The following is a 26,507-nucleotide window of genomic DNA, read 5'->3' on the forward strand; positions in this document are numbered from 1 at the left end:
TGTGGTACTGAATCCGATACATATCCGATGTCTCAGAAAGCGACTGCTGTTTGAACGGTCAAGTCGCATTAAATCCGTCTTTTACATCACTGACACAAGACAGACGCCAATTATCCGCGCCAGAGAAGACATCGCGAACGCTTCCTGGCCATCCGGTGAAACTGCTGGGAAGACAACGTTGGAGAAACGTTAACATTTTATTTGTACTGCATAACCTGCAGGTTCTGACAGAAATCTGCAACTATCCTTTGAAGCACCTCTCCTCTAAAACAGCAATAGCCTAAGGATCATTATTAGGTTATCTACATTATTATGTAAATAACAAAATAACTTAAAGCAAAAATCGGGAAACATGAAGTCCGAAGTCTTTATATTAAGGCCATCAGTCAAACAATATAGTTTGTTCTGGGTCTAAACAGAGCGCGTTGTGTATGACGTCTTCTTTTGCGCATGCGGGCCACTTTGAGCGTTCACACTAGAGCGCGTTTGCTGTCACATTTTATTCGTAGTGTGAACGAGCAGACAAAAAAAACGGATTTGATCAAAGAAAAAATCGGAATTGAGCATTAAGACCTGCAGTGTGAACGTAGCCTAATTGAAGAGATAATCCCCTCACTGGCCTCCAGTGGCCCCTCATTCTCACTATAACTTTATAGGGAACCATCAGTTGGCTTGATTGACAGCAAATAAAATAATCCAATCCAAGCCAGCTCAATGTGACCAAACTTTAGCATTTACATTAACAACTGTGTTTATTATAGTTTCTGTGCTGAGGAAACTTTAACAAGTAAAATGACTTTGTGGATGACGTCAGTCCAGAAAGATAGAGGAGTTATTTCAAGTCGACATGTCTGTGTCCCTGGTTTGAGAACTCTCAGTAATGTGCCGAGGGCTGTGTACTGTACTTACCCCGTTCCATTCCACGCTCATACTCACTTCCTCGCCGCCGTCTGGCCCGCTCTCATACTTCACCGTGTCAGAATTCAGGCTCTCGCGGCTTCGCTGCTTCTCTCGGGCCTCCGGCTCGCTCAGCACCTCAGCCACGCGCTGCTTGTGCACATTGTCCAGACCCTGATGTGTGCACACAACAATAAATAAATGCCAGTTCAACAAATCCAATTAAGCATAAGCTAAACCCATGTACTAGTCGGACCTCCAGCACAGCCTCACCTACACAGATACACTGTACAGCTGTCAGCAACAAGTGCTAATTCATCCAATCCAATTAATACTAAATCTATTGACTTCTACTGCCTGCTGCTCTAAACCCAGCACCTGGGATTTGCTGATTAGCAGTCAGAATAAACCTGGCAGAGGACAGAAAATGAAAAAAAAAAATCCAACTAATTATTGGTAAATTAGCTTGCTGACCACTAGAAATTCAGTTAAACCATTTTTGAAAAAGCACACTTTCAATATGGAGCTAGAGGAAAGCACCTACCTAAGAAGTCACTGCCCATTCTGAAATCTCAGAATGTCATTTTTGACTATCTTTACTGCTGTTTTGATATTTACAGAAATCTTAAAGACTTTTTTAAACGTTCAGTTTGGTGGAAAAAACAATTTTGCAACCATGTGATTAAAAGAACATACATGTAAGCATCTAATATAGTGAAACTTGAACAGCAAACCCATGGTGCCAGTGCAGCTAAATTAGCTTTTCTGTTAGCTGGTGACTTCCAGTGCTACCTTGCGTAATTAAAGCTGGCCAACAATACGGTTACACCACAGTACAAAGTACTTTCTGTGACTCTGCCTGAGCGTTTAATTATTCAAGGAGGGAAAAACAAACACGGGACGTTACACTGCCAAACAATCATGCTGGCAGAGTCTGGTCGCTTATTTTATTTCTACTAAAACCTTCTCCACTTGTATTATCTAAATGCTGATTAAAGGTTACATTCATATCGGGATCGAATCTTTCCTCAAGCAAAAAATGACAACGCTCCAAATATATCAAAGGAAGTTTGTGGTGTTAAAACGAGGCCCCAAAGCAGATCCGACTAGTTATAATGGAATTATTGTAATAATTACCAAAATGTTATTTTAGTTTCTACAGCTGTAATTTCAGCAAGACAATGGGGAATTTTATCTTAATAACATGTGTGTCTGTTACTGAATAACTCAATGTTTACATGTTGATGGAAAACCTAATTCAGGATAAAAGCTGCAGGACTTAGACTCCATTAAGTCTCATAAGTAACACCATCAGGGGCAGCTAAAAACAACACCAAAGAAACCAAACTACGCTCCAGGATTCTGAGTGCATTGCATTTTTCCAATTTCACAGCAGCTCACACATTTTCTGCCTTTTAATGTGACGCAAATGCTCAACGGACCCGTTTCATCTGAGCACCGATAACAAGTCATCTGCTTCTATATCTACAGTCCTGTGTTGTTAGTCACATTATCCAGAGGCCACACCTGCTTTCTGGAACGCATCGCAGCTTCCTCCAGGGTCCCAGCTGCCTCTAGCTTGCCCTGCCGCCTGTAGAGGGCACCAAGGTTTTTCAGGGTGGTGGTAACCGTGGGGCTGAAACGACAACCGGTGGAAATTTAATGTCACAGAAAATCGTTTTGGCGAAAGAAAATAAAACAACAAGAACAACACGACTGTCTTATAGATGGTTGGCCACAGCTGGTTTAATTGCTTACTACATTTTGTTATGTGTAAACATTTATATATATCATGTATCAGTTTGCTTCCTGTGCTGAGAGTATCACCCATATTTACTCCGTGGAAAAACACTGACCTGTCGACTTTACAGGCTTTGTACCAGCCTCCATACTCTCCAAATGGTGAACCGTCTTTCTGCTTCCCCTGTGAAACACCAATTTGGTTTAGATTTAAGAAATCTGCATATATGATATAATAAATCAGACATTTAAGGATGGAAACCAACCCGCTTACATTGTATGTAGTCAGTTTACATGGAGAAGTGTTAGCAGTGGGATTATAATTGGATCAGTACTTCTTCCCCAGAACATCTAAACCTATTAAACCATGAAATGAACTCTTAGATGGGAGAGTGAAGGACTCGGACCATCATCATCAGTTTTTACTGAGACTTAATATCCTAATCCAATCTTTGTAAAGTCAGTCTTTCTTATTTCCATGTTAAATAAGGTAAAAGAATTCAGAGAAGTTTAATGCAGAAGTTTTTTTTTTTTAAACTTGGTGTGTTTTGATCCTGTGCATTTATAAGGTTTTGTCTTTAACACTGAAACCCAAAATTAAGAAAGCACAACAGAAATTACAATTATACTTGTATATATGTTTCAGGCTCTCACCTTGCTTTGCTCCTCTCTCTCCTCAGCATGCATCCAGATTGGTTTGTTCTCATCTGCAAAGAAACATACACACAATCAGTCCTGACAAACTCAGATAAGCAGCTAGAGACACCTTTGAAAAGTCACTCTGACTCTGAAGTGCTGTTTTCTGTTTCTTTTCGGCTCCATCCTTCACTAAAATAACAGCAGCCTGAACATATTAACCTTTACTTCAAAGGAGAGACTTATAAAGTTGTTCATGCATGCAAGTTACTCTAAGTTTAAGCTACTATCTGCAATGTCTGAAATATAAAAAGTGTGTGAGCACTTTGTACCATCAACAGAGCCAAACTCCCGTTCATGAGCGCGGGTTAGGATTTCTTTATACAGGGTCTCTGCCTGCTTGAACTTGCCCTGCTTCAGGTAACAGGATGCCTGAAAAACACAAACAATAAGAACAACATGACACTGCGAATGAGCAAAGTCAGAGCTCGCTCTTCAGCAGTTAGCAGTAAGGTCCAGCAATGGGATGTCAGCAACACACAAGAAGCTTCACAGGACTGGGAGAAGCTGAATTAGTTTTTTCTTCTTCCTTTTTTTTTTTTTTTTTTTTTAAATAAAATAATTTAAAAAGAGTTGTCATTTTCATGCCACTTGTCATCTGCAGATATTGATTTTTATTCCGCAAATTGACAAATACTTCCATCCTTCTCACCAAGTTGTTCTTGGTCTTGGCCACGTTGGGGTCATCTGGGCCCAGTTTGGTCTGGTAGATCTCCAGGGCTCTCATGTAGTAGTACTCCACCTCCTCATACTTGCCCTGGTTCTGACACAGCAGGGCCAGGTTGTTTAGTTGCTTGGCCACATCTGGGTGGTCCTTGCCCAACACCTGGGACAAAAGAGGAAGAGATATGAACTTTAAACAACCCATTTCTGCCATGTGCTATTTGGTCAGTAACACTTAGCCAACATGAGAAATGCTGGTCAGACGGATTTAGCGCCTTCTACTGAGTTTCACTAGTGTAAACATTCAAATGTGCAACCTAGTTTAAATCCTCAGGTCCAATGTTGTAAATTTGGATTTCCAGGAAGACCGGAAGGGTGTTTGTCAATACGTTGGAAATGTTTGTTTCATCTCCTGCCAAGCTGCTTTGACTTGCTGCACTCTGTTTGTAGTGCCGCTGATTACACTACACGTATGTTTGGAGCAGTGTGCACAGAAGATGTCACATGTGTAAATTTGGTCTAGAGTACTGGGGATCAAGCCTGTAGCCTTTGCTACATACAGTACATGCCTCCGTAGGAATTTTGGCCTTTTGTGGATTAATAGGCTACTAACCTGCTTTAATAAATAAAAAAAAAAATAAAGCTGTAAAACAAAACAAAAACAACACCCAAACCCCCCCCCCAAAAAAAACCACTTCTGGATTAAGAAACAGCCTTTAAGCACTGCAACCTCTTCCTGTGAGCTAAGAAGAGTAAAGGTCATTAGAGTAGAGTGCAGCAAGACTAAAAGACATGTATTGGGGCTAGATGCTAAATGACCCCCCCCTCTCTCTCACACACACACACACACACACACACACACACACACACACACACACACACACACACACACACACACACACACACACACACACACACACACACACACACACACACACACACACACACACACACACATTTTTTCTTATTATATGATTCTAACTGCCCAGTAAAGATGTAGCAATCATAGGTGGATGAAAGGAAAGAAAACAGAGAAGAAAATGAAAAGGATGTGCACGGGTGGAATCAGTGAACACACATGGGTGGCTGGTGTTGTTGGGAAAGGGATCTGATCAGTTAAAAAGAAACCACCCTGAGTGTCACGTTTATGGTTGTAAATGAAAACAAGTGAACAATTAGTTTGTTTTGATTTCTAGTTTCAGTTTACTGCTCGGTAAGTTTGTGTGAGGTCTTAGAACTGCAGGATGATCCCCCCCCTCCCTCCCTCCCTCCCCCCCTCCCTCCCCGCTGGAGACCGACAGCGTCTTTGATCCACAGGATGGTGCAGAGCTGTGTGAGCGGAGATACCTACAGTATTCACTCAGGCCTGGCCTAAATCGCCTCCTCCTGCACCACATAACACATCTGAACGCTTTCCTGTAAACAGCATTAGCTAGAAAACAGATTGCCATCAGCACCACAAAACTGCTGAGGATCTGATCATGCCTACTGATGCCTTCAACCACCAAATGTTCTGCAAAAATTCTGTGGCTTATTGAAAGCTTTCAGGCAAAGTAAACACACTACATACATGTTCTGGTCGCCCTTTTCTAATTAAAAATTAGTTACTTAAACCTTGGAATTTGAACCTTAAAATTCTGGTTTGGTACTGAAAATGTCAGATATGAGGAAAAGAGGAAAGGCTGCAAGTTCTTGCAGGTAGCAGATCTGCTAAGTTATCTATAATTGCAGATATTCGAGTACTGGAGTAACTATAGCATAGACTAAATGTTTGAAAAAACACAATCAAGCAAAAAAGATTTCATCACTGTTTTCATTTTTGCAATCACCGTCTTTGTGTTTTGAAACCAGATGTGATGTATGCATGACTGAGAAACCAACACACTGCGTGCTCATGTGGTAGCAACTAGGTGATTACAAGGCAGACCCAGCCTAAAGCATATCCTCCTTTATACTTGTTGTTTTACCATAATGGGGACCAATTTTCAAAATGAATATAATGGTATATACACTAAAATTGAAACTAGTGATCAGCTTATAAACTTGTCAGGTAAAGTGTTTCCTTACTCACTTATGAAGGAGGCCAAGGACACTTTTCTCATAGACTAGAATTTTTTATGCAACCAGAGGATTCATACTGCTGACCATTACAAAGACAACATATTTAAGACACTTGTATACTGGCTTCACTTTACATAGCAGACCCTACATCCATTGTTTAAATGCAGTCTGTCATCTGCAAGTTTCTATTATCTTGAATCTTTTACAAGAATAACGCTGCTGGCATTCCACATTTTTGCTGTTGCCATGAACTCAAATAATTCTAAAGGCTAAAAGCAAGAAGTATTAACACTTTCTCAATACTTCACAAGGGAAACTTTAAGATGAGTCATATTTCCTTTTTCTCAACAACTTTCTTAACAGATACAGACTGCAATTTACTTTGCCCTGACAGATTAGTGAGGGCAAAGTGAAAAGGATATCACACACACACACACACACACACACAATTTTCCAGAGTTTCTACAAAAAGGCGGAATGACGAGAGGGGGAAAAAAACATCCTTCTGATTCAGCAGTTCTGCTGCAGTCACTTTGCAATGCCCTGCATGTGCAAAACCACTCCGGCTTAAGCAAGTGCATTATCATCTCAGTTTAAGAAGCATGAAGAAAAAAAAAAAAAAATTAAATGCCTCGGCTTAACCAAAGCTGACGTTGCATTCTCAAGGAGACGAAGGAGAAGTGGGTTTGTTCAAAGGCAAGAGCTGAGCATAAACAACAGAAAGTGTCTCCTGCGGCTCGTTTGTAAGTATCAAATTAATACAGGCAAAACAGTAGCGTTCGCTCAGGATAAAGAGCCTGCCCTGTGACGAAGGCTGAATACTGATAAAAAAATTTTTTAAAAAAAAAAGAGGAGAAATTACATAAAGGAGGTTGACTACAGTTTATTTCTTATGCAAGCAGTGAGGAAAAAACAAAACAAAAAAAAAAAAAAAAAAAACAGACTTTATGACTTTATGAGTTTTATGTAGTTTTTGTAGATGTGTGAATGTGTGTGTGAATGGGTGAATGACTGAATGTAGTGTGAAGCGCTTTGGGGTCCTTAGGGACTAGAAAAGCGCTATACAAATGCAGGCCATTTACCATTTACTTTCTAATATATATATATTAAAACACTTTTTGGAAAGAACAAAGACTCACTGCTGCTTTTCTTTTTTTAATTCCAGACTTTGGCCAACTGCTGTTTTACTCTGAGGCCTCAGTCGTTGGTGATACCCCAACCTGAAATCTATTATATCACAACATATCAATTTTGTTTTTTTTAATCCTTCTTAACAAGTATAGTTGACTTTTTTTTTGGGGGGGGGGGGACACATGCCAACTCAAACAGCCGTAGCCGATCACTGTGTGCAAGGCCCGACTTCTGCCAGCTACAGCTGAACTACAAATTAGCTGTCCAAGAAGTTTATGTTCAGTTTTATATGAGTATAATCAAGTATTTATTGCACTCATCAAGCAAGTTATCTGTGTATGTTAAACACGGTTAAATGCAGCTTGCTAACCAAGCTTGCTAGTGTTAGCTAATAACATAAATGGTAAATGGCCTGTATTTGTATAGCGCTTTACTTAGTCCCTAAGGACCCCAAAGCGCTTTACACTACATTCAGTCATTCACCCATTCACACACACATTCACACACTTAGCACTTCACCATCTCATAAACATGGTCACCACCCCCAAATAAAACACAGTGGTATCTAAAAACTAATGATGAGGCCTCGAAATGTGTCACATAGTGTCCATAGTTTGTTAAATCCAACAATAAACACAAGTGACTGCCACTAGACATGAAAAGCTAATACTGTTGTTAATTATGTGCAAAACTTAAAATTTAGATATTCTAAACAAGTTAATCTGTTGCAGTTATAGTAAATATCTGCTGTGTTGAAATGAAAAGCTGAAGGGACAAGTGGTCAGTTGCTGAGTGCTGTCTGAATATTTTAATTCCTACTATTCATTCTGCTGCCTCCAAATGAAATATTCTGAGTGAAGTCTGAAGTGTTTCAGTACAGGGGCACAAAGTCTGTCTATAAGTGAAAGTACTCGCTAGTGCATCGACTCATCACAGTGTTTGATGACCTCGTACCCACCTTTTCTCTGATCTCCAGCGCTCTCTTGCACAGAGGCTCTGCTTCCTTGTACTTCCCTCTCTTCCCATACAGGACAGCCAGGTTATTGAGAGTTGCAGCAACCTGATAGGGACACAAACACATTTATTATCCCACAATGCTCTATTCTTCTTGGCCTCATAGACATGTTCACTCATTTGCACAATGTGTGGAACCGCAAGAGTCTACAACAGCAGAGTGGTGTCATTGGTCTGATGAGTGAGAAATTGACAAGGAATAAGAGGATGTGGGGAAACAGGAAGTGATTATGCCGGGCTGTAATTTGATCCAAATCAGCTGAGTGATGAATCTCCAACATGTGCACACAGGACGAGTGAGGGGAGACTGCAGAGGGGACCTGAGGTGAGCACTGATCTCTGATTCACACCAAGTTCTGGCAGCCATGTGAGCAGAGTGGGAGGAAACGAGAGGAAGGGCAGAGGGTTGAAGTGATGGGAGGAACGGGAGCTTATTCAGGAAGATGGGAGGAAGAGAGGGACAAAACTCCTACAGTTTGAGAACACTTTTTTCTGCTCTTTAAGACTTAATTTGTCCTCATGTCACAATCTCAAAAATGGTGAAAATATAAAAAAGAACATTTAGAGAACTTTTTTTTTTTAAAGCAAAGGAGCTACAGATTATATAGTCTGATCACAAACCTGTCGATGATTAACCTAAAGCCTTCAAATCTTACAGACAAATTCACAGTTTCACATCCATGTTTTTTAAATCTTGTGTTTGTATTAAGAGTCATAAAGTCAGACACATACTTACATAATTATTTTAATTATAATTAGATTCAGAAAGCATTACGACACACAGACTTGACGACTAAATTTAGCATTATATCCACAGAAAGCAGAACACTACTGCGATTCAGATCATAGTGCTCATGTCTCCTGAACATCCCTGTCAGACTCAGCCAGATCCATGTAGAGCCAAAGTAGCAGCGTCAACGGGAATCTCAGGGACTGGACACTTCAGTTGGTGGGGTTTTGACCTCAAAATCAAGGTGTTTGTGTCTCTTTACAGTCGAAACCACAACTCCGCCTTTTTCAATTACCTCAGCAGATTGTCGCCTTTCTTTTTAGTGGCAAACCAAGAGCCAGTTTTCATAGTCCAAGTCCACTTTGACCTATGTATGTGTGTCGGTACATGATTTACCCAGAAGTTCACGACTGATTAGGAAAGAGAACATGACCTCAACATATTGTTTGCCCGTCAGGCTAAAGTTAGAAGTGGCTTACAATACCGCACATTGAAAACAGAAAGAAGAGAAAAGAAATTCTATAAAAATGATATGATTAAGAGGAAGAAAAATCACTATACTTAATCACATATCAGGTAATGTGTCAGATTTCGTCTGGGTGATGGATCACTGGGGTGAAAAAAATAAATTAAAAAAAAAATCACTTTCTTCTTTGGAAAAAAGGGGAAGACGTGGAGAGGGCTAACCTCTGTTTCACACAGTGAAGAGAGACGAAGGTCCGAACAGTGGAGACACAGGCCTGCTGGGGTTAACCTGCTGCATGCGTACAGTCACGTTGACAGAGAGAGGTTAAAGAATCTGAGAACAGGCCGGGGTAAATTATTAATGACACCCACGCTGCTTGTCACAGCCTTGGACAAACACATGCTACGGTATCATTTTAAATGTATGAGGTAGGTTGCTATGCTTTTTGTGAGATATTTGTGTGATATGAAGTAAACAGATGTGCTCTACAATAAATAATATAAAGACTGTAATAAAGTGCACTGGGCCAACCATATTTTCTATGAACCAGAAAAACGGTCTGAAGCTCCACAGTATAGTAGTTAACATATTCACCTAACGCAAAAAAAATCTTGGTTTAAGACTGTGAGGATACACAGCTTCTTGGGTTTCATCAGGAAGGGCCTCCAGGATTTATGGCTGCATGTGCTGAAGGGAAACTCATCAACTGGCCCAGATCACATTAAAGTACTGCAATAGAATAAACTCTATAGTGCTGTTTATATATTTTCCCCCAAATGCAAGTAAAATGTCTGCAAAGTTACAAAACCTGAAATCCATAGGGAGTTTTTCTCTCCAACAGAAAGTAATGCTCCTGAACTGCCCACAGTCCTGTGACTCATCTGTCACAATGTAACATTTGCATAATTGTTCCAAGCACCTAGTCTGGCACATACTCAAAATTTTCAGAAGATATTTTTATAGCTAGAGCTAAAGCAGCTTCTCTGAGCTAAGCTAAGTGCAAAGACGAGAGTATTCCTGAATTCTGAAGAACCAAAGACCTAGCAAATTTGTCTTGTTGTTGACAGCAACCACTTACTTGGTGGAGAACTTGATGGTCCTAAGCAGTTTCAGAAATGATAATGCCATTGCATGAAAGCACTGAGCTCTTTCTACAGCAGAGAATGCTACCCTGTGTGGTTTTCCAACCTGTTGGTCCAATTACCTTTCACTCATGGTGCTAAGCTCTCAAAGAAGGGAAATCAATACATCCAACTATACCTACAATACTGTTGATGTGGCCTGAATGTCTTAACAAATGACTATATTTGTCTTCATGTTTCACCACCGCTGACTGTAAGAACAACCTCCATTTGGAAATAATTCATGCTGTGAAACAGTGCAACACATCTATCCCCATTAATATCAACGGGATTACACCGAAACAACAAAGAACATCATTCACCTGTCTAAAGCAAGAAATACAGAGCACAACAGAAGACCTACATGCAATGTATCAACAAATACACTCACAGCTGGATGGTCCCTGCCAAGTGTCTTCTCCCTGATGGCCAGAGCGTCATTCAGCAGGTTGGCGGCCTCCTTATATTTGTTCTGATCCCTGAGAGACCAAAGCAGACAGAGTTAGACTGAAATACAGACACAGAGATGGGCAGAATAGCAGACAAGCACACATGAACACAAACATAAACTATGCTGACAAGTTCAACTAATGGGCCACCATCTTCAGTGGTTCCCACAGCCAGTGCACAAGAGTACTGACAACAAGTCACCCCAGACTCTCATTGTTTTAGGTAACTAAATCAAAAGCCCAAGCTGATTGTTCAGTGGCTTAGATTTATGTAAATGGAAAAACATGGCAACAATCCTGTGCGACATTTGTCCAGGTTTTAGGCGTCATTCCTTTGCTCCTGTCTAGTTGGGCTGGAAAATTAACTTCCGTTACTGTCCTATAAATCTTTGTCAGGCTACGTTTGGCTTGTTCTGACAAAAGCATCCAGCTCTGATTAAGAAGCCAGTCACACAACACTTAAAGAATCCCTGCCAAAGGTTTCAAGAGACATGTCACAGTGTTGTGAGGGTGACAAAGTGTGCTGTTATTATCTCAATGTTAAAATCTTAGCTTTTTATGATATCTTCCAAACACAAGAATTCATTAAAAGCTGTTTAAGTCTAAGAGGATTTTGGAGTTTATGAAACAATGCAGACTACAAACAAAACTTTGAGCATGAAATTCATTCATTATATAGACCACCTCGCTTCAGTTAGCAACATGATCTCTTTAAAAACAGGACATCACCGGCTTTCATTAGAAAAAGATAAATACATAAAAATGCATGTGCATATTATTAGATGTTGCAGGAGTTTACCTGTAAACAAGGGCTAAGATATTAAGCATTGTGGCCACATCTGGGTGGTCGTGTCCTGAAGTCTTTTCCAGGTCTTCCAGAGCCTGTTTGCAGAGAGGCACAGCCACCTCATACCTGCCCTGAGACGCATACTGGATCACCAGGTTGTGGAGGGTCCTCAGTCGAGCAGGAATCTCGTATCCTCCCTGCTGAGCAGCAGCTGCTGCAGCGCTGCTGTGGGCTGGCTGGACTACAGACAAAAAATACGAAAGTAAATGAATTATTAATTAGGAAAAACCCATCACTGCACTGTATAGAAAATGATTGTTAAGTACAACCTGGTATTTTGTATCTGACCTATTTAGAGTAATGTGATATACTGTACACGGGGCTGTGAAAAGGTATGGAAAAAAAAGTTGAAAACATTTTCCTCTTTCCTGATTTCTTATTATTTTACATATTTGTCACACTTTCATGTTTCAGATCAAACAACAACAAAAAAATTGTCCCATCCTGTTAAATCATGAATGAATTATTTTTAACCCTGTTTTTCAGAAAGCTGAATCGAATTTCAGCAACCACACCGAGCCCTGATTACTGCCACACCTGTAATCACTTAACAGAACCTGTGTGACAAAGTTATCTCAAAAAGCAACACGTCACACCACAATCTAAAGAAATACCTGAGAAACAAAGTCACTGACATCTATCAGTTTGAAAAGTATTACAAAGCCCATATTCATCAATAAAACAAAAAAAGTCTGAGCAAAAAAGCCATCCATGGGAGAGTTCTGACTCCTGACCAAAAAAAACACCACAAAGACTCGTCTCACATTAGCCAAAAAAATATCCTGATGATCCCCAAGACTTGGGGAAAATATCCTGTGGGCTGACGAGACAAAAGGTGAACTTTTTGGAAGGTGCGAGTCCTGTTACATCTGGCATAAAACTAACATCAGTTTGCACCCAAGCTTAAGTGTTCTTTGGTTATGCAGCAGGACAATGATCCAAAACACACTAGCAAGTCCACCTCTAAAGGGCTATATATATTGATATTTATTATTCAAGTTGTGCTGATTCAGTAAAAGGATGTTACAGATGTTACAATCCCTGATAATGAATTGCTTCAAATGAAAAGAAACTCTATTCCTACCAGCTGAGCAGCAAAAGGCTTTGTGAGCTGTTTTGTAAAAATAAACAGTGTCGATCAGACCTCACCAGCCGCTAATAGACACTTCGGCTAGTCACAGAGAGACAGATAACCATTCTCGCATTCACGACCAATTTAGAGTCACCAATTAAACTAACCCCACTCACCCCATGTCTGTAGACTGTGGGAGGAAGCCGAAGTTCCCGGAGAGAACCCACACAGACACGTGGAGATCATGCAAATTCCACACAGAAGGCCAGATGGCAATTGTGTAATTTTGTGAAACTGCTTTTTCCAGTTCACAACATTACACAATTAGGCAAATTTGATATCCCATCACATGGAATAAAATAAATATTAATCATTCATAAATAGCAATACTGTAAACTGCAGTTCATTCATTTCATTAATATGGCTCAGATGGCTGAATCTTTATAACCTGAATGAGTCTGTGACTATGGATGACAGAAGAACAAAGGTTTATTAATAACAGGAGTTTAATAGAAGTTTTCTATAGGAGATGACGTGTGAAAAGAAAGCTGATAGGCTGGTTATGTGACAGTTTTCCTCTAAAATGAAAGAAGTATTTGAAACCAGTGGGTGTCTAAGATGATATAAAAGGGTCAATGCTGACTAGAGCAAACACAAACTGGCTGCCTTTTAACATATGTGCAACACAAACAAGCTTATTCACCCATAAACAATGTCCTCTTTTTCCCCATTACGCACAGCTCAAGTACCAGCTCCTGAGTGCTACATTTAACTGGGCCAGAAGGACATGACTGGAATGTCTCTTGTGATAAATAGTCTGTTTGTCTGTCTTTCTGTCTCTATATGCGAGTGTCTAAGAATGCATGAATGTGTGAGAGGTCAGGAAACCACTTGATGGGGTTTCTTATTAAAGGCAAGCAGTTCTGTATTTACTCTGAAGGAAAGCCAGTAAGGTTTTGAGTAGGAGCCGCCCACTGCAGTAATAACAATGACCACAGAGAAGTGATTCCAGGTGTTCTGAAGTGCTGGCAAACCACAGCCTGCCTTTGCTGCTGTTCACAGGAAAGTAACGCAGTGACAGCAGAACAGAAACGGACAAAAAACAGCAGGTATGTAGTCAACTCACACACTACAAATAAACGCATCAAATCCTCAAAACTTAGAAACTGGAACCAGCCAACGTCTGAATAATGACCGAAAACACAACTTCATCATCAAAACACGACAAACCCTTGCTGGAAGAAGGAAGCAGAAGCGAGACTCCATCAATGTAAATGATTCTCAGCTACAAGTGAAGCGTGAGCAGTGAATTGTGTTACATGTGGACGTGTTACTGTTGACCCAGTTTGTTGGTATTCTTTACCGATTCTGACTTTGATTTTAAGATTTATTATTCACATGATTTTTGTGCACTTCTGTAAATATGTGGATGATGCTTAGCGCTTTGATTGACAAGGCAGTCATTTTCCATGCTTGTTAAGAGTACTCCCACCCGATTTACATAACCCCTAGCACTGTGTTGGAGAGTACTTGTTACCAAAGGGGGGAAAAAAAGTCACTGTGTCGCACTATGAAAAGTGCAGGATGCTCTATTTTTGGAGCCGGACCTCTGCTTTGCATGATTCTAGTTAAAATCTGCCCCAAACATTCACAAATATGCTGGAATATGTTTCAGGCTGTGACACTCATTTAGTGTCAACGCTAAGTGAGTTAAATGTAAATATTAGCACAGAAAAACATTGCATAAGACCCTGAGTGGTTTAAAAAAGCAGGAATGTCATCACCATTGTCTTCTTCCTGCTGACAGCAATTTACCAAAACCCCACAAGCTTTTCAGGCAGTCTGAATCAGCTTGGAAAGGAAAGACATCTAATCTACTCCAGCACTAACCCAGTATCCACTGAGCTCATGCAGAGCCTCAGGCAGCTCAGTTTCATACAGAGAGAGGATTAATGCCAGTGCAAAAGGCATTCGATGAAGCACTGCGTCTCTGCGAGTTCAGTTCTGTCTCAGTCCTTTACCAGCTCACACCTGAAAGACTCTGGTTACTTCTTAAGAGTATTGTCTAGTCTTCATTTGATTCGATACAGTATGGGAGGTCATTTCTTTTCTGTAGCAGTTAAAGCTGCTGCTTCTCTAAGCTCCAGTCTTCTGCACATCTGGCACTTCATTTTCTCTTCATTTTAAATGTATATACATTGTCATCAAATGTAGCTACCTGACAGTATTTACTGTAAGCACTGATGTGGGCAGAAGCAGAAATTTGTGTATGTGTGGGTGTGTATACACAACATTTATGTGTTGACATGTGAATGGGTGCAGGTGTACTGCAATAACTGCATGCTCCTTGACCAACTCAATATAGACCCTTTACAGTGTCATTTGTATCTCACCATCTCCAAAGAGAAACACATTATTTAATAATTATGGAGTATTGATCTCAACATACATTTTTATTAAGCTTTATGATGCATAAAGTCTGTCTGGTATTACCCTTGTCCTTGTTCTCCAACCAATTTCTCGCTCACAGCTACATGCCATTAAACTCTCCTGTCTCATCATAATTCATTTAGTGGTGCTCACAGCAAGTGCTCTATCACCACCCTCCCAAGGGCAATACGCAAAACCACAATAATGAAGTGAGCGATCCATGTAAAGGAAATGCTTTTACTGTAAAAGATTTCATTAAATTAAATAGAATATGAATGCAGCGTAAATATCTGTAGTCTAGCTTAAGCGGTGGATTACAGCAGTTACACAGCACAAGAGGCAAACCGTTTACAGCCCAGTCTGTCAGCAAATTAGACTGGCTGATAAACTGATACCACACGGGATGAGGCAAATGGGGCAATAAAGGGGAAAAAAAATGGAAAATAAAACCTTTGGGAGCAAAAAACAAATGTTTTTCATTAATCTTAAAACTGTCCCTGAAGTGGGATCTCTTTAACCAGTGTTTTGGAAACTGTGCATTCATCAAATGCATTTTTTGGAGATCATCTCATTAATATTAATAAAAAAATTTGAGTCAGTACAGCAATTTAGACAATATGACATGTAGGGATAGGAGTGGAGAACCAGTTCCTGTCAGTCTAATTTCTTGGAATTGTCACTCTCGTTTATCGGTTCCATTTGCACCCACACTAGCTGATTTCAGTTCATGTGCAGGAGGAGGAAAATACTGGCTCTGAATCCAGGACAGAAACAGCTGCATAATGCTGCTAACATAACTTCGGCTCTTTGCAAGCATCTGCAGAGGCAGCATGCTAACACTAAGCTTGCCAAGAAGCCAGAGTGATGCTGAAGCTGAGTGAATGCCAACCTCAGCCCAGGTAACAAAGTGATGAGCAATCAGGCTGTATCCTCCAATTCCACCTGTTCATGTTTCTACAGTAGAATCACAGTGGCGATAATTTTAAAGTCGTTTTGAAGTCATCTTTACTTTGTGTTGTTGGCTTTGTCTTCTACTGAGAGAGGCTTTGTGTAATGCTAAGTATTCTGTGTGTCATTATTAGGATAGAGATTTGTGTTGGTGTGTTGGCTACAGGTTTATATTTTTAAAGGGTAATTACTAAAAGATCCCTTTCAGGTCATTTTACAGAAGAACATGAAAGTGACATAATGAGTAGTACAACAAATTTCTTTCTCCCAGGAGTAATTAAGTAATGTAGTGCATCACTTTTAAGAAAAGTGTTCTTTGTGAAAATTACTTCTTTGAGTAACGAGAACATCCACAAACGTCAGAGTCACTAAATTCTTATCAATTCCCATTCCTATTTTTTTTAACTACCTCTTGACATTTATTTAGTCCAAATAATTAATCTGGAAAATAACTATCCATCCATCTTCTGCTTATCCAGTTCAGGGTTGCTGAAGCCTATCACTAGCCCCAGACAGAGAGCAGAGCTAACACAGACAATGACTTTCACCTCACATTCACACTTATGACCCATTTAGAATTACCAGTTAAAATTGCCAACACAATCATCCCAGTAACTACTTATCTTTGGACTGTGGGCGGAAGCCGGAGTACCTAGAGACATCCTACACAGACACAGGGACAACATGCAAACTCCACATGAAAGGCTCTGGCCAGATAATGGATTCAAACCACTGCTGTCTTATTGCTCTGAGGCAACATTGCTAAGCACTGCGCCACCAAACTCCCCTGGAAATTGACTATAATAATGTAATATAAGATACATAACATGTTACCAAATAATGGATGAGAAGTTCTTATGGGTTCCTCTTTTTACCGTGATATAACAAACATTTACATTTTAAGTCCTTTCTTGATATCCAGAGCCACAACTTCACTGGCTCAACTAGGTCCTGACTAATGGGGCTTTACAGCCATAAAGCTTTGTGGTCTTACATCATGAGCTACTGAAAAGACCAGCCCATCTAACAGTGAGCAAAAGGCTGGTAACAAACAATGGCAGCAATAAAAAACTGGCGCATACATGTTTGAAAGAGAGTGGTACTTGGACACACAAACATGCTCACCACCAGAACTTGTCATCATGTATTACACAATTTATCTGACTCTGGAAACATCCACTGATTCAGCTTCAGTAAATTACAAGACAGCTGCTGATGCAAAGCTCTGTTCCCATGGCGATCTTAATTTTACAGCGGTAAAACTGTAGAGTCTATCAGGGATTAAAAAACTAAAACTACATGTCACAGCATTCAGATGCCACTTTTTAATATGGTGGAAACAGTAGTTTACTTACAGCTCTCACAGCTCTCTCTTTCTATAGTTGCAAAAGTATTTAGGAGTTAATAAAGAGTGTGCCACTGAAATCTACATCCCAAGCCCAAAAACTATATTTCATATTTGGGTCCAAGGACAAGAAATTGAGTGAAAGTCTCTCAAAGCAGAAAGAGGATGAAGAAGTACAGCACTTACTGCCTGGGGCTTGATCATCCTGATCATCTGGGAAGAGATCATCCAAAGTCTCTTTGGTAGAGTCTGAATCCTTTTCTTCCTGAAAGGGGAGAGAGGAAGAGAGCAAGCAGGATGATCAGTGAAGGGAGAGAGGACCAAAAGCAAAAAGGAGGAGATATTGCTCATGAAATAGCTGAATGTTTCTAAATGACGAGAGAAACACTGCCAATCTATTAGCAGATAGAGTCATTTTGTAGTTTGGGTCTAGATCACACATACTTAAAATGTGTGAGATGGTGTATACTGACATCTTTTGATTGTATCCGCTTTTGATAAGGTGCTTGGGGGGAAAACCCCCCAAAATATTGGTTCCAATGATAAGATGGTCACGCATATTTTAGATAAAAGCATCGCAACACATTCTTAAGCCCTGAGCACTCACAGAGGGGGACAAGTCCTCGTCGTACTTCTTCAGCTGGTTCATAAACTCCAAGTGCTTCTTTTCCTCCTCCAGCTGAGCCACGCTCTGCTCGCTCTTCTGCAGTTTCTGCTGTGTCCCGGCCAGCTCGTCCCTTAGCCACTGGTTCTCCTGGCAGAGTCGCCGTACCTGTACCCTCAGCTTCTGCTTCTCAGACTCAACTGAGCTCAGGTGGTTTGAAAGCGCCATCATCACCTGCAAAGAGGTGGCAGTTATGTTGCAATGTCTGCAATCATACAGACCCTTTTGTATTTACAGTTGGGTTTATCCTCTCATAACAACATTTACACTAATATATGTAGTAGAAGGTTGTCTACTAAAACAATTCCACCAAAGCCATGTGGATGGTAGATAGTAAAGCTATCTAGGGGTAAGTGTGCACTTGCCATCACAACTACATGTGTGTCCACTAATGTTAGAGTGAGGCACTTTGGGTAAAAGCATACAGTCTAAGGTGAAAGGCTCGGAGGGCTGTAATTAGATGAGGGGTGTTTGAGCAGGAAAATTACACTTTACCACAACTCCAAGCAAAAATGCTGGAGGTAGAAAATTCAGTCTGTGGGGTGTGTGCACGGTGTATTGTATATTTATTAGACAAAGCTTGCTGGGAGATGGCGATGAAAGGCTAAAGCATCAACAATGAATCAGCGCTGACTCATTCACTGCTTGTGAAATGAAATGTGAAGTGAAATGACGAGAGCAAATATTCTGCATAATTTCAAGGCTTTAAAGCTTCTATATGTTCTTTTCCCCAATCGACCAAACAAAAAGTAGAATTACAAGCTAGAGAGAAACACTCCCGTGTCAAGAGAATTCTAATGATCTAATCCACTATGGACTTGAATATATTTTTACCTTTTACTGTGTCTATTGCAAGGAAAGATGGTGTTCAGTAAAGGCAAGATTCTTGCTGTTTTCACTGAACTTGTGATATTAATTATCCAGGTGAAAACCACCTGCTGTCCTCTGCTGTCCTTTCTACACAGTAGAAAGTAGAAAGAAGAGAACCTACTATCCTTAAACTTAAAAAGGGAAGATTTAAATGTGTAACCACTCACAAACAGCTTGCCTTCTTATTATGTTTTGTTAAAAGACATGTAGATTAAATTGCTTGTTGCCTGAATCTCCTGCCCAGACCAACCTAAATGAATAACAGAACAGTCTAACATCCATAGTGATATTAACCAATCACTGAAGCTCTACACACATACTTGAGCCTCGCTGAGCCCAAGTTCCAGCATCTCCAGGGACTTGCGGATCATGTGCGATTTTTCCTCCACGAGAACGCCCTCCTCATCCTGCTTCAGGCAGCGCAACGTGCCCAGAAGGCCCTCCAGGATGGAGTGGTGCTCTTGCTTCAGGGCCTCCAATCCTTGAATCACCTGCTTGGTCCGGGAAATGATCTCATCCTGGGACAGCTTCTCCCCAGGATCCTCCTCCTCCTTCACACACACCATGGTGGACATGTCCTCACGCATCCTGCAGAGAAAGCGAATAAATTAACATAACAGGAAAAAAGGTTGCATTAAAATATTTTGTCTTGGAAGTCCTCATAACACAAGATTCCTTACAGGCTCTAATGAGGGAGGGAAAAGAATTTTCTACGGACACTAAAAACAGCGTGTTGTCATGTAAAGATGGTATCCACTTGTCTTATGACTGTCACAGATGTTTAACATGGTAAAAAACTAACAGCAGACCATGAAAACAGGATTCAGCAGAAATGTGACATAGTGGTTAAAGGACAAACAGGTAACCTTTTTCTTCAAAGTCACAATCCTCTGACCTTTTCTTGTCTCATGGCCAAATAAACAGCCTTTCATGACGATGACTCATCTCATAAAATCAATTATGCTGCAAGTAAGAAACGGCTCTGGTTTATGAAAAGGTCAGACAATGTGTTTCTGACTGGACGGCTACTGGGACAGGGGTGTAGGAAGCTCACTTTGAGGGAATTGGTAGGAAAAGTCTGTGCTTCTTCAGCTCTACACACAAAGGTGCCTTGAAAAGAGGCCCTGACTGAAGCACCTGTTTTGAAAAGCTCGTGAGAGCAGCATCAGCAGAGGTTTGTAGTAGAAGACAGAGCATGATTGAAGATTACCACTTGTAAAGTGTTCTAAAAACAAAACAAAAAAACAAACAAACTTAAGAATCACCATTTAAGATTGTTTAATAAAAAGCGGGTCTTAGGTTCAGCTGTCATTAAAAGTTTAAACCAAACCAAAGAAGTTAAATGTTGTGCCTGTTTGACAGTAAAACCCGGATCTGAGGTTTGTGGTCTGTGAGTGGTTTACAGATAACAGATTAGAGGGGACAGACAGGAAAACTCAGAGGAACTTGTAGACATTTTCTGCTGCACAACAAACTCACTTTGACCACTTTAAACAAATGTTGGCCGTCACATTTTCTTTTATGATCGTCATCTATTAACTGCACTCGTATCTAGTCAGCTGACAATCTACTATGATCCAAGTTCAGAAAAATCTACTATAAAATGTAAACAACTATTATTCCCAGAAGCTGCAAAATACAGTCATACAGACCCCAGACTCATTCATGAGTCGCCCATAACAATAGTGCTGCTATTGTCTCTCTCAACACACTATGCACTCCTTCCTGACTTTATCTGCTATATATTCATCTCACACACACAGACACACACACACACACACACACACACACACACACACATATAAGAGGATTATGACTGAGCGCTTTGGCAGCAGTTGTAGCGAGCTGCCTAATAAATCTCTGCAAGCACACACGACTGAAACGGCACGGTCTCAGCTGAATAATTACAGAAACACTGAATAAAGTTACATTTTAAAGTATGTTCCATTGAAAAATACAGAAAGAAAACCCGTGGGTGTGAATGAGCCAACATTGGTCTTATCTTTGACGGTGCAGTGACACAGTGAGTTGAACCGACCGAGCCTACCTCAGTAGAAAAGCCGCTATGATGTCAAAGGGAGACTGCAGACTTGCCCTGAGCAGATTTCACATTTTACTTAAAGAAGAGGAAACAACGAGGTAAAAAATACGTTGAGACGAGACAGACCGAGGAAGGGCAGCAGCTCTGATCGCTCCATGTGACTCAGCAACCGGCCCTGCAGCCTATCAGCTGAGCAGGAAGCAGGAAGCTGCTTGCAGAAGGAGGTGGAAAAGAGCAGCTCCAGGCAAAAAGAACGGTGAAGTATGGGTTGCATTTGAAATTATCTTGGCAAATACAGGAAAAGCTTTCAAATGCGTTATTAGCAAGATCCATAAAAAGCCAGACTTTCAGGGATTTTTCTTGTACTGAAAACTGTATTACTATTAGTTACAAAAAAAACCTGTATTTCAGAGAAAATGAAACAGAAAAAGCTCTTTCAACTGAATTAAATCTTTTTAAAGAAGGAAAAAAGTAAGAAATGTACAGAAAGGATTTACTGAAATTTCGACTACTGTTTTAGGCACAAGAAGAACTCTGAATATTCAAACTTGAGCTTTGGGAAGTTAAATGGGCATTTCTCATTTTTTATTCTCTTAACCCTTTATCGAAAACCGGGCCACTGCTTATATGTCAGTCATTTTATCAGAAAAAAAAATTCCCAGAACCTTCAATCCATTCATTTTCTGCAACTTCTGAGTCACAGAGGCGGCACTCTAAACCAAGAGTGCCCTGACCTCCCACCCTGCATACAGAGGAGTCTGGATAGACATAATCTCTCCACCACTTCCTCCCAGTTTGACACAGCACAAAAGCCTCACCTAAAAGCCATTTAGGTGTTCCAATTAGATGTGCAAACCACCTTAACTGGTTCCTTTCAGAGAAGACAAGCAGCTCTATTCTGAACCACTCCCAAATGACCGAGATCCTCACCAGATCTATAAAAGTGAGCTTGAATGACCTTAAGAATTAACTCGTTTTGCACCATTTTTAATCCACAAATTCCTCCTTTCAGCTGTTTGGAAAGTGAGCCATGGCCTCAGATTTCATCCCAGCCAATTCACCCTCAGCTGCAAAACACCCTGATGCTCAATGAGGTCAATGGGATCACATCATCTGGAAAAAGCACAGACATGACCCGGAGACCACCAAAATCAGTGACAAAAGCCCAGCCCTGGGCAAAGTCTGAAACCCACTTCGACACTAGCTAATAACCTGCAATGTAAACCAAGGTCTCACTATGGTTGCGCCAAAGCAACCTGCAACAACAGACCAATAATTCCCAAACTACTTCCCAGCTTTCTCCAACTCCACAAAATACATTTAAGGTAAAATATTTACATGGCTTTTTCCCCTAGTCAAATATACAGTGGGGCAAAAAAGTATTTAGTCAGCCACCGATTGTGCAAGTTCCCCCACTTAAAATGATGACAGAGGTCAGTAATTTGCACCAGAGGTACACTTCAACTGTGAGAGACAGAATGTGAAAAAAAAATCCATGAATCCACATGGTAGGATTTGTAAAGAATTTATTCGTAAATCAGGGTGGAAAATAAGTATTTGGTCAATAACAAAAATACAACTCAATACTTTGTAACATAACCTTTGTTGGCAATAACAGAGGTCCAACGTTTACTATAGGTCTTTACCAGGTTTGCACACACAGTAGCTGGTATTTTGGCCCATTCCTCCATGCAGATCTTCTCGAGAGCAGTGATGTTTTGGGGCTGTCGCCGAGCAACACGGACTTTCAACTCCCGCCACAGATTTTCTATGGGGTTGAGGTCTGGAGACTGGCTAGGCCACTCCAGGACTTTCAAATGCTTCTTACGTAGCCACTCCTTTGTTGCCCGGGCGGTGTGTTTTGGATCATTGTCATGTTGGAAGACCCAGCCTCGTTTCATCTTCAAAGTTCTCACTGATGGAAGGAGGTTTTGGCTCAAAATCTCACGATACATGGCCCCATTCATTCTGTCCTTAACACGGATCAGTCGTCCTGTCCCCTTGGCAGAAAAACAGCCCCATAGCATGATGTTTCCACCCCCATGCTTCACAGTAGGTATGGTGTTCTTGGGATGCAACTCAGTATTCTTCTTCCTCCAAACACGACAAGTTGAGTTTATACCAAAAAGTTCTACTTTGGTTTCATCTGACCACATGACATTCTCCCAATCCTCTGCTGTATCATCCATGTGCTCTCTGGCAAACTTCAGACAGGCCTGGACATGCACTGGCTTCAGCAGCGGAACACGTCTGGCACTGCAGGATTTGATTCCCTGCCGTTGTAGTGTGTTACTGATGGTGACCTTTGTTACTTTGGTCTAGGGCTGCCACAAACGATTATTTTGATAGTTGACTAGTCACCGATTATTTTTGCGATTAGTCGACTAATCAGATCATCATCCATTGGACGTACAGCGTACAGCTTATTGCACCAGCAGCATCTGGTCTTATATAACTATCATTAGCTTACAGCTTGAAGTGTTTGTGCTAACTAAAAATAAAGACAAGATGGTAGTTTATTAATTTTTAATGAAATTTGCAGATTGTTTCGGTGAAGTTTAATAAACTCCTTGCTTTCTAAAATATAACAGGACACCAGAGTATATTCTCCAGCGTCTCACACTTCTGATAATCAGCTGTCTGCTTGACAGTTTTAGCTGTGCAAAAACTAAAACTTTAATCTCAGCCAAACCGATTTACTCAGGAACAAATAAAATACTAAAGAAAGCCAAACAATAACATTTTTAAGTTATCTAAGTGACTTTATATTTATTTATATATATATATATATTTATTTATATATATATATATATATATATATATATATATATATATATATATATATATATATATATATATATATATATATATATATATATATATATATATATATATATATATATTATATATATTTATATTTATATTTATTTATTTTTTTTTTAACCTGACTAGCGAAAGACGGCGGTGGGTTTGAAAACGATTTGCCGGGAGTCCAGTGTTCTCACGGCTCTAGTTAGCCTTGCCCCCGCCTAGCTAACGAGCTAGTGGGTAACAGAGGTCTCCGAAAACGTCGGAGCGCTTTTGAAAATACGTGGTGTCTTGATAAACTGAGCAGATATTTGAGGTTTACACAGCTACATTCTCGCCTGAAAATATGTTAAAGGTTTATTTTGTGACCCAGAAAGAATAATAAGAGTAAAGTTAAAACTAACTAGCTGCCGCCATTGTTGACAACTGCGCTGGGCTGCGCTATGAATTCTGGGACACAGCTTCTTCTTCTTCGGGGTTTAACGGCAGCTGGCATCCTTGTACATGCAGTGCTGCCATCTTCTGTTTCAGTCCGTTATTACACTCTTAAATCCTACTATTATTATTCCTGCGTCCTTTGTGATCTTACAAAGCTTAAAACGATGCGTCGACTATTAAATTAGTCGTCGACGATTTTAATAGTCGACATAATCGTGACTAGTCGACTAATCGTGGCAGCCCTACTTTGGTCCCAGCTCTCTGCAGGTCATTCACCAGGTCCCCCCGTGTGGTTCTGGGATCTTTGCTCACCGTTCTCATGATCATTTTGACCCCACGGGATGAGATCTTGCGTGGAGCCCCAGATCGAGGGAGATTATCAGTGGTCTTGTATGTCTTCCATTTTCTGATGATTGCTCCCACAGTTGATTTTTTCACACCAAGCTGCTTGCCTATTGTAGATTCACTCTTCCCAGTCTGGTGCAGGTCTACAATACTTTTCCTGGTGTCCTTCGAAAGCTCTTTGGTCTTGGCCATGGCGGAGTTTGGAGTCTGACTGTTTGAGGCTGTGGACAGGTGTCTTTTATACAGATGATGAGTTCAAACAGGTGCCATTCATACAGGTAACGAGTGGGGGACAGAAAAGCTTCTTACAGAAGACGTTACAGGTCTGTGAGAGCCAGAGATTTTCCTTGTTCGAGGTGACCAAATACTTATTTTCCACCCTGATTTACGAATAAATTCTTTACAAATCCTACCATGTGAATTCATGGATTTTTTTTTCACATTCTGTCTCTCACAGTTGAAGTGTACCTCTGGTGCAAATTACTGACCTCTGTCATCATTTTAAGTGGGGGAACTTGCACAATCGGTGGCTGACTAAATACTTTTTTGCCCCACTGTATTTAGGTGCCATCATATTTGAAAAATCTAAGAAACTAATCTTCACATTTAATCTTTGCATAAATAGCAGAAACCCAAACCACAAAGAACTACAGAGGCGACCGTTACCACTACAGGCCATGTAATACAGAAGTGAGAGTGACAGCATAAGCATTGTTTTCCTGTTCAGATCCAACAGTCTTTTATCTCTGGGATTAGATCAGTCTCCACACATAAAGCACCACAGGAGGAAGGCAGGGAAAACTATTTTCAAAGTCAACTTTTGAAATGTAAATAGCTTGCTTGAAGCGCAGCACCCGGAGACGCTGCAGTTCTTTATGTAAGCATGCTAAGGCGGTTATCTGAGGTGATGGGGATGCTGAAGACAAACGTGGTGGCAGTGGATAGAGGGGGAAAAAAATGAGGAAGGAGTTATGGTTGGGACCGATGGAGAAGTGAAATAGAAAGTAAGTGTAGGTTTTTATGCATGAGGATGGAGCCGGCGGCAGAAAAGCAGCACTCGAAGAACAGTCTTAGTCAGCAAAGTGTGGGCACAGCTGCTTTATTTAATAAAAAAAGAAGAACAAAGAGCCTCTAAAAGTTTCTTTTACTGAACTATTTTACTGAAGCTTTGTTTGTTTGACTGCTCAACCCACAATTTAAATAATACAGCATTTCTTCTACTTGTTCCCTGTAAATAAAGGAGAGAAAAAACAAAACAACATTTACTGTTTAGAACCTCGTACCAGTCTGTCTGGTACAAATAGCTCAAAGAACTGGATAGGGTAGTTAATAACAGCAGCTCAATACTTTTCCCTGGCTGAAGACAAAGGAAAGCACAACATACCACAAATCTGTCCCACCCAGTCTGAATACATTTACTAGCTCTGAGTATAAGCACTCATTTACAGCCGAATGCCAAGTAGTCTCGTCTTTATTCCCGTCTTACTTCTATCTATCTTTTCGCTGTTAAGCTTTTTTATTTCCCCACCAGCTCTAATTGTTTGGAGAACAGGTAGTGCTTATCTGCCTGCTGTGGACAAAAAACAAAACACCCACGATAATCACTGTAAAGTCAGGATTCAACTTTTGACAAAGCAAAAACAATAAGCTAATGGGCACCCTTCATCCAAATCGATGACTCTTTTCACATTAAAATAGATGCATCAATTAAAGCTTCTGTAACAATCATCT

The 26,507-nt window shown here is 40.5% G+C and overlaps 1 protein-coding gene across 8 annotated transcripts in view; it reads right to left on the minus strand.

Annotated features, from left to right (window-relative positions):
- Positions 1–26,507, minus strand: part of klc1a (kinesin light chain 1a) — a 45,160-nt gene that overhangs the window by 15,599 nt on the left and 3,054 nt on the right. For 2 of the 8 annotated variants that reach the window (XM_086275011.1, XM_086275013.1), the window contains exons 1-14: positions 21,192–21,348; positions 20,282–20,369; positions 19,465–19,732; positions 18,218–18,448; positions 17,797–17,875; positions 11,768–11,996; positions 10,911–10,998; positions 8,147–8,248; positions 3,986–4,159; positions 3,606–3,705; positions 3,292–3,344; positions 2,754–2,821; positions 2,425–2,533; positions 910–1,071 (exon numbers count right to left, since the gene is read on the minus strand). In XM_086275011.1, the coding sequence (XP_086131137.1) occupies positions 910–1,071; positions 2,425–2,533; positions 2,754–2,821; positions 3,292–3,344; positions 3,606–3,705; positions 3,986–4,159; positions 8,147–8,248; positions 10,911–10,998; positions 11,768–11,996; positions 17,797–17,875; positions 18,218–18,448; positions 19,465–19,732; positions 20,282–20,310 (1,692 nt within the window). In that variant the 5' untranslated portion in view covers positions 20,311–20,369; positions 21,192–21,348. Of the gene's footprint in view, positions 1–909; positions 1,072–2,424; positions 2,534–2,753; positions 2,822–3,291; positions 3,345–3,605; positions 3,706–3,985; positions 4,160–8,146; positions 8,249–10,910; positions 10,999–11,767; positions 11,997–17,796; positions 17,876–18,217; positions 18,449–19,464; positions 19,733–20,281; positions 20,370–21,191; positions 21,352–26,507 lie in introns of those variants that run through there. The other 6 variants (XM_086275008.1, XM_086275007.1, XM_086275012.1 and 3 more) reach the window with 6 other exon arrangements.

The sequence above is a fragment of the Aulonocara sp. 'chitande type north' Nkhata Bay genome, linkage group LG19, assembly GCF_057382095.1.
Source record: "Aulonocara sp. 'chitande type north' Nkhata Bay isolate Kocher_YH1m ecotype deep benthic linkage group LG19, A_spYH_male_GT1.1, whole genome shotgun sequence".
Lineage (NCBI taxonomy): Eukaryota > Metazoa > Chordata > Actinopteri > Cichliformes > Cichlidae > Aulonocara > Aulonocara sp. 'chitande type north' Nkhata Bay.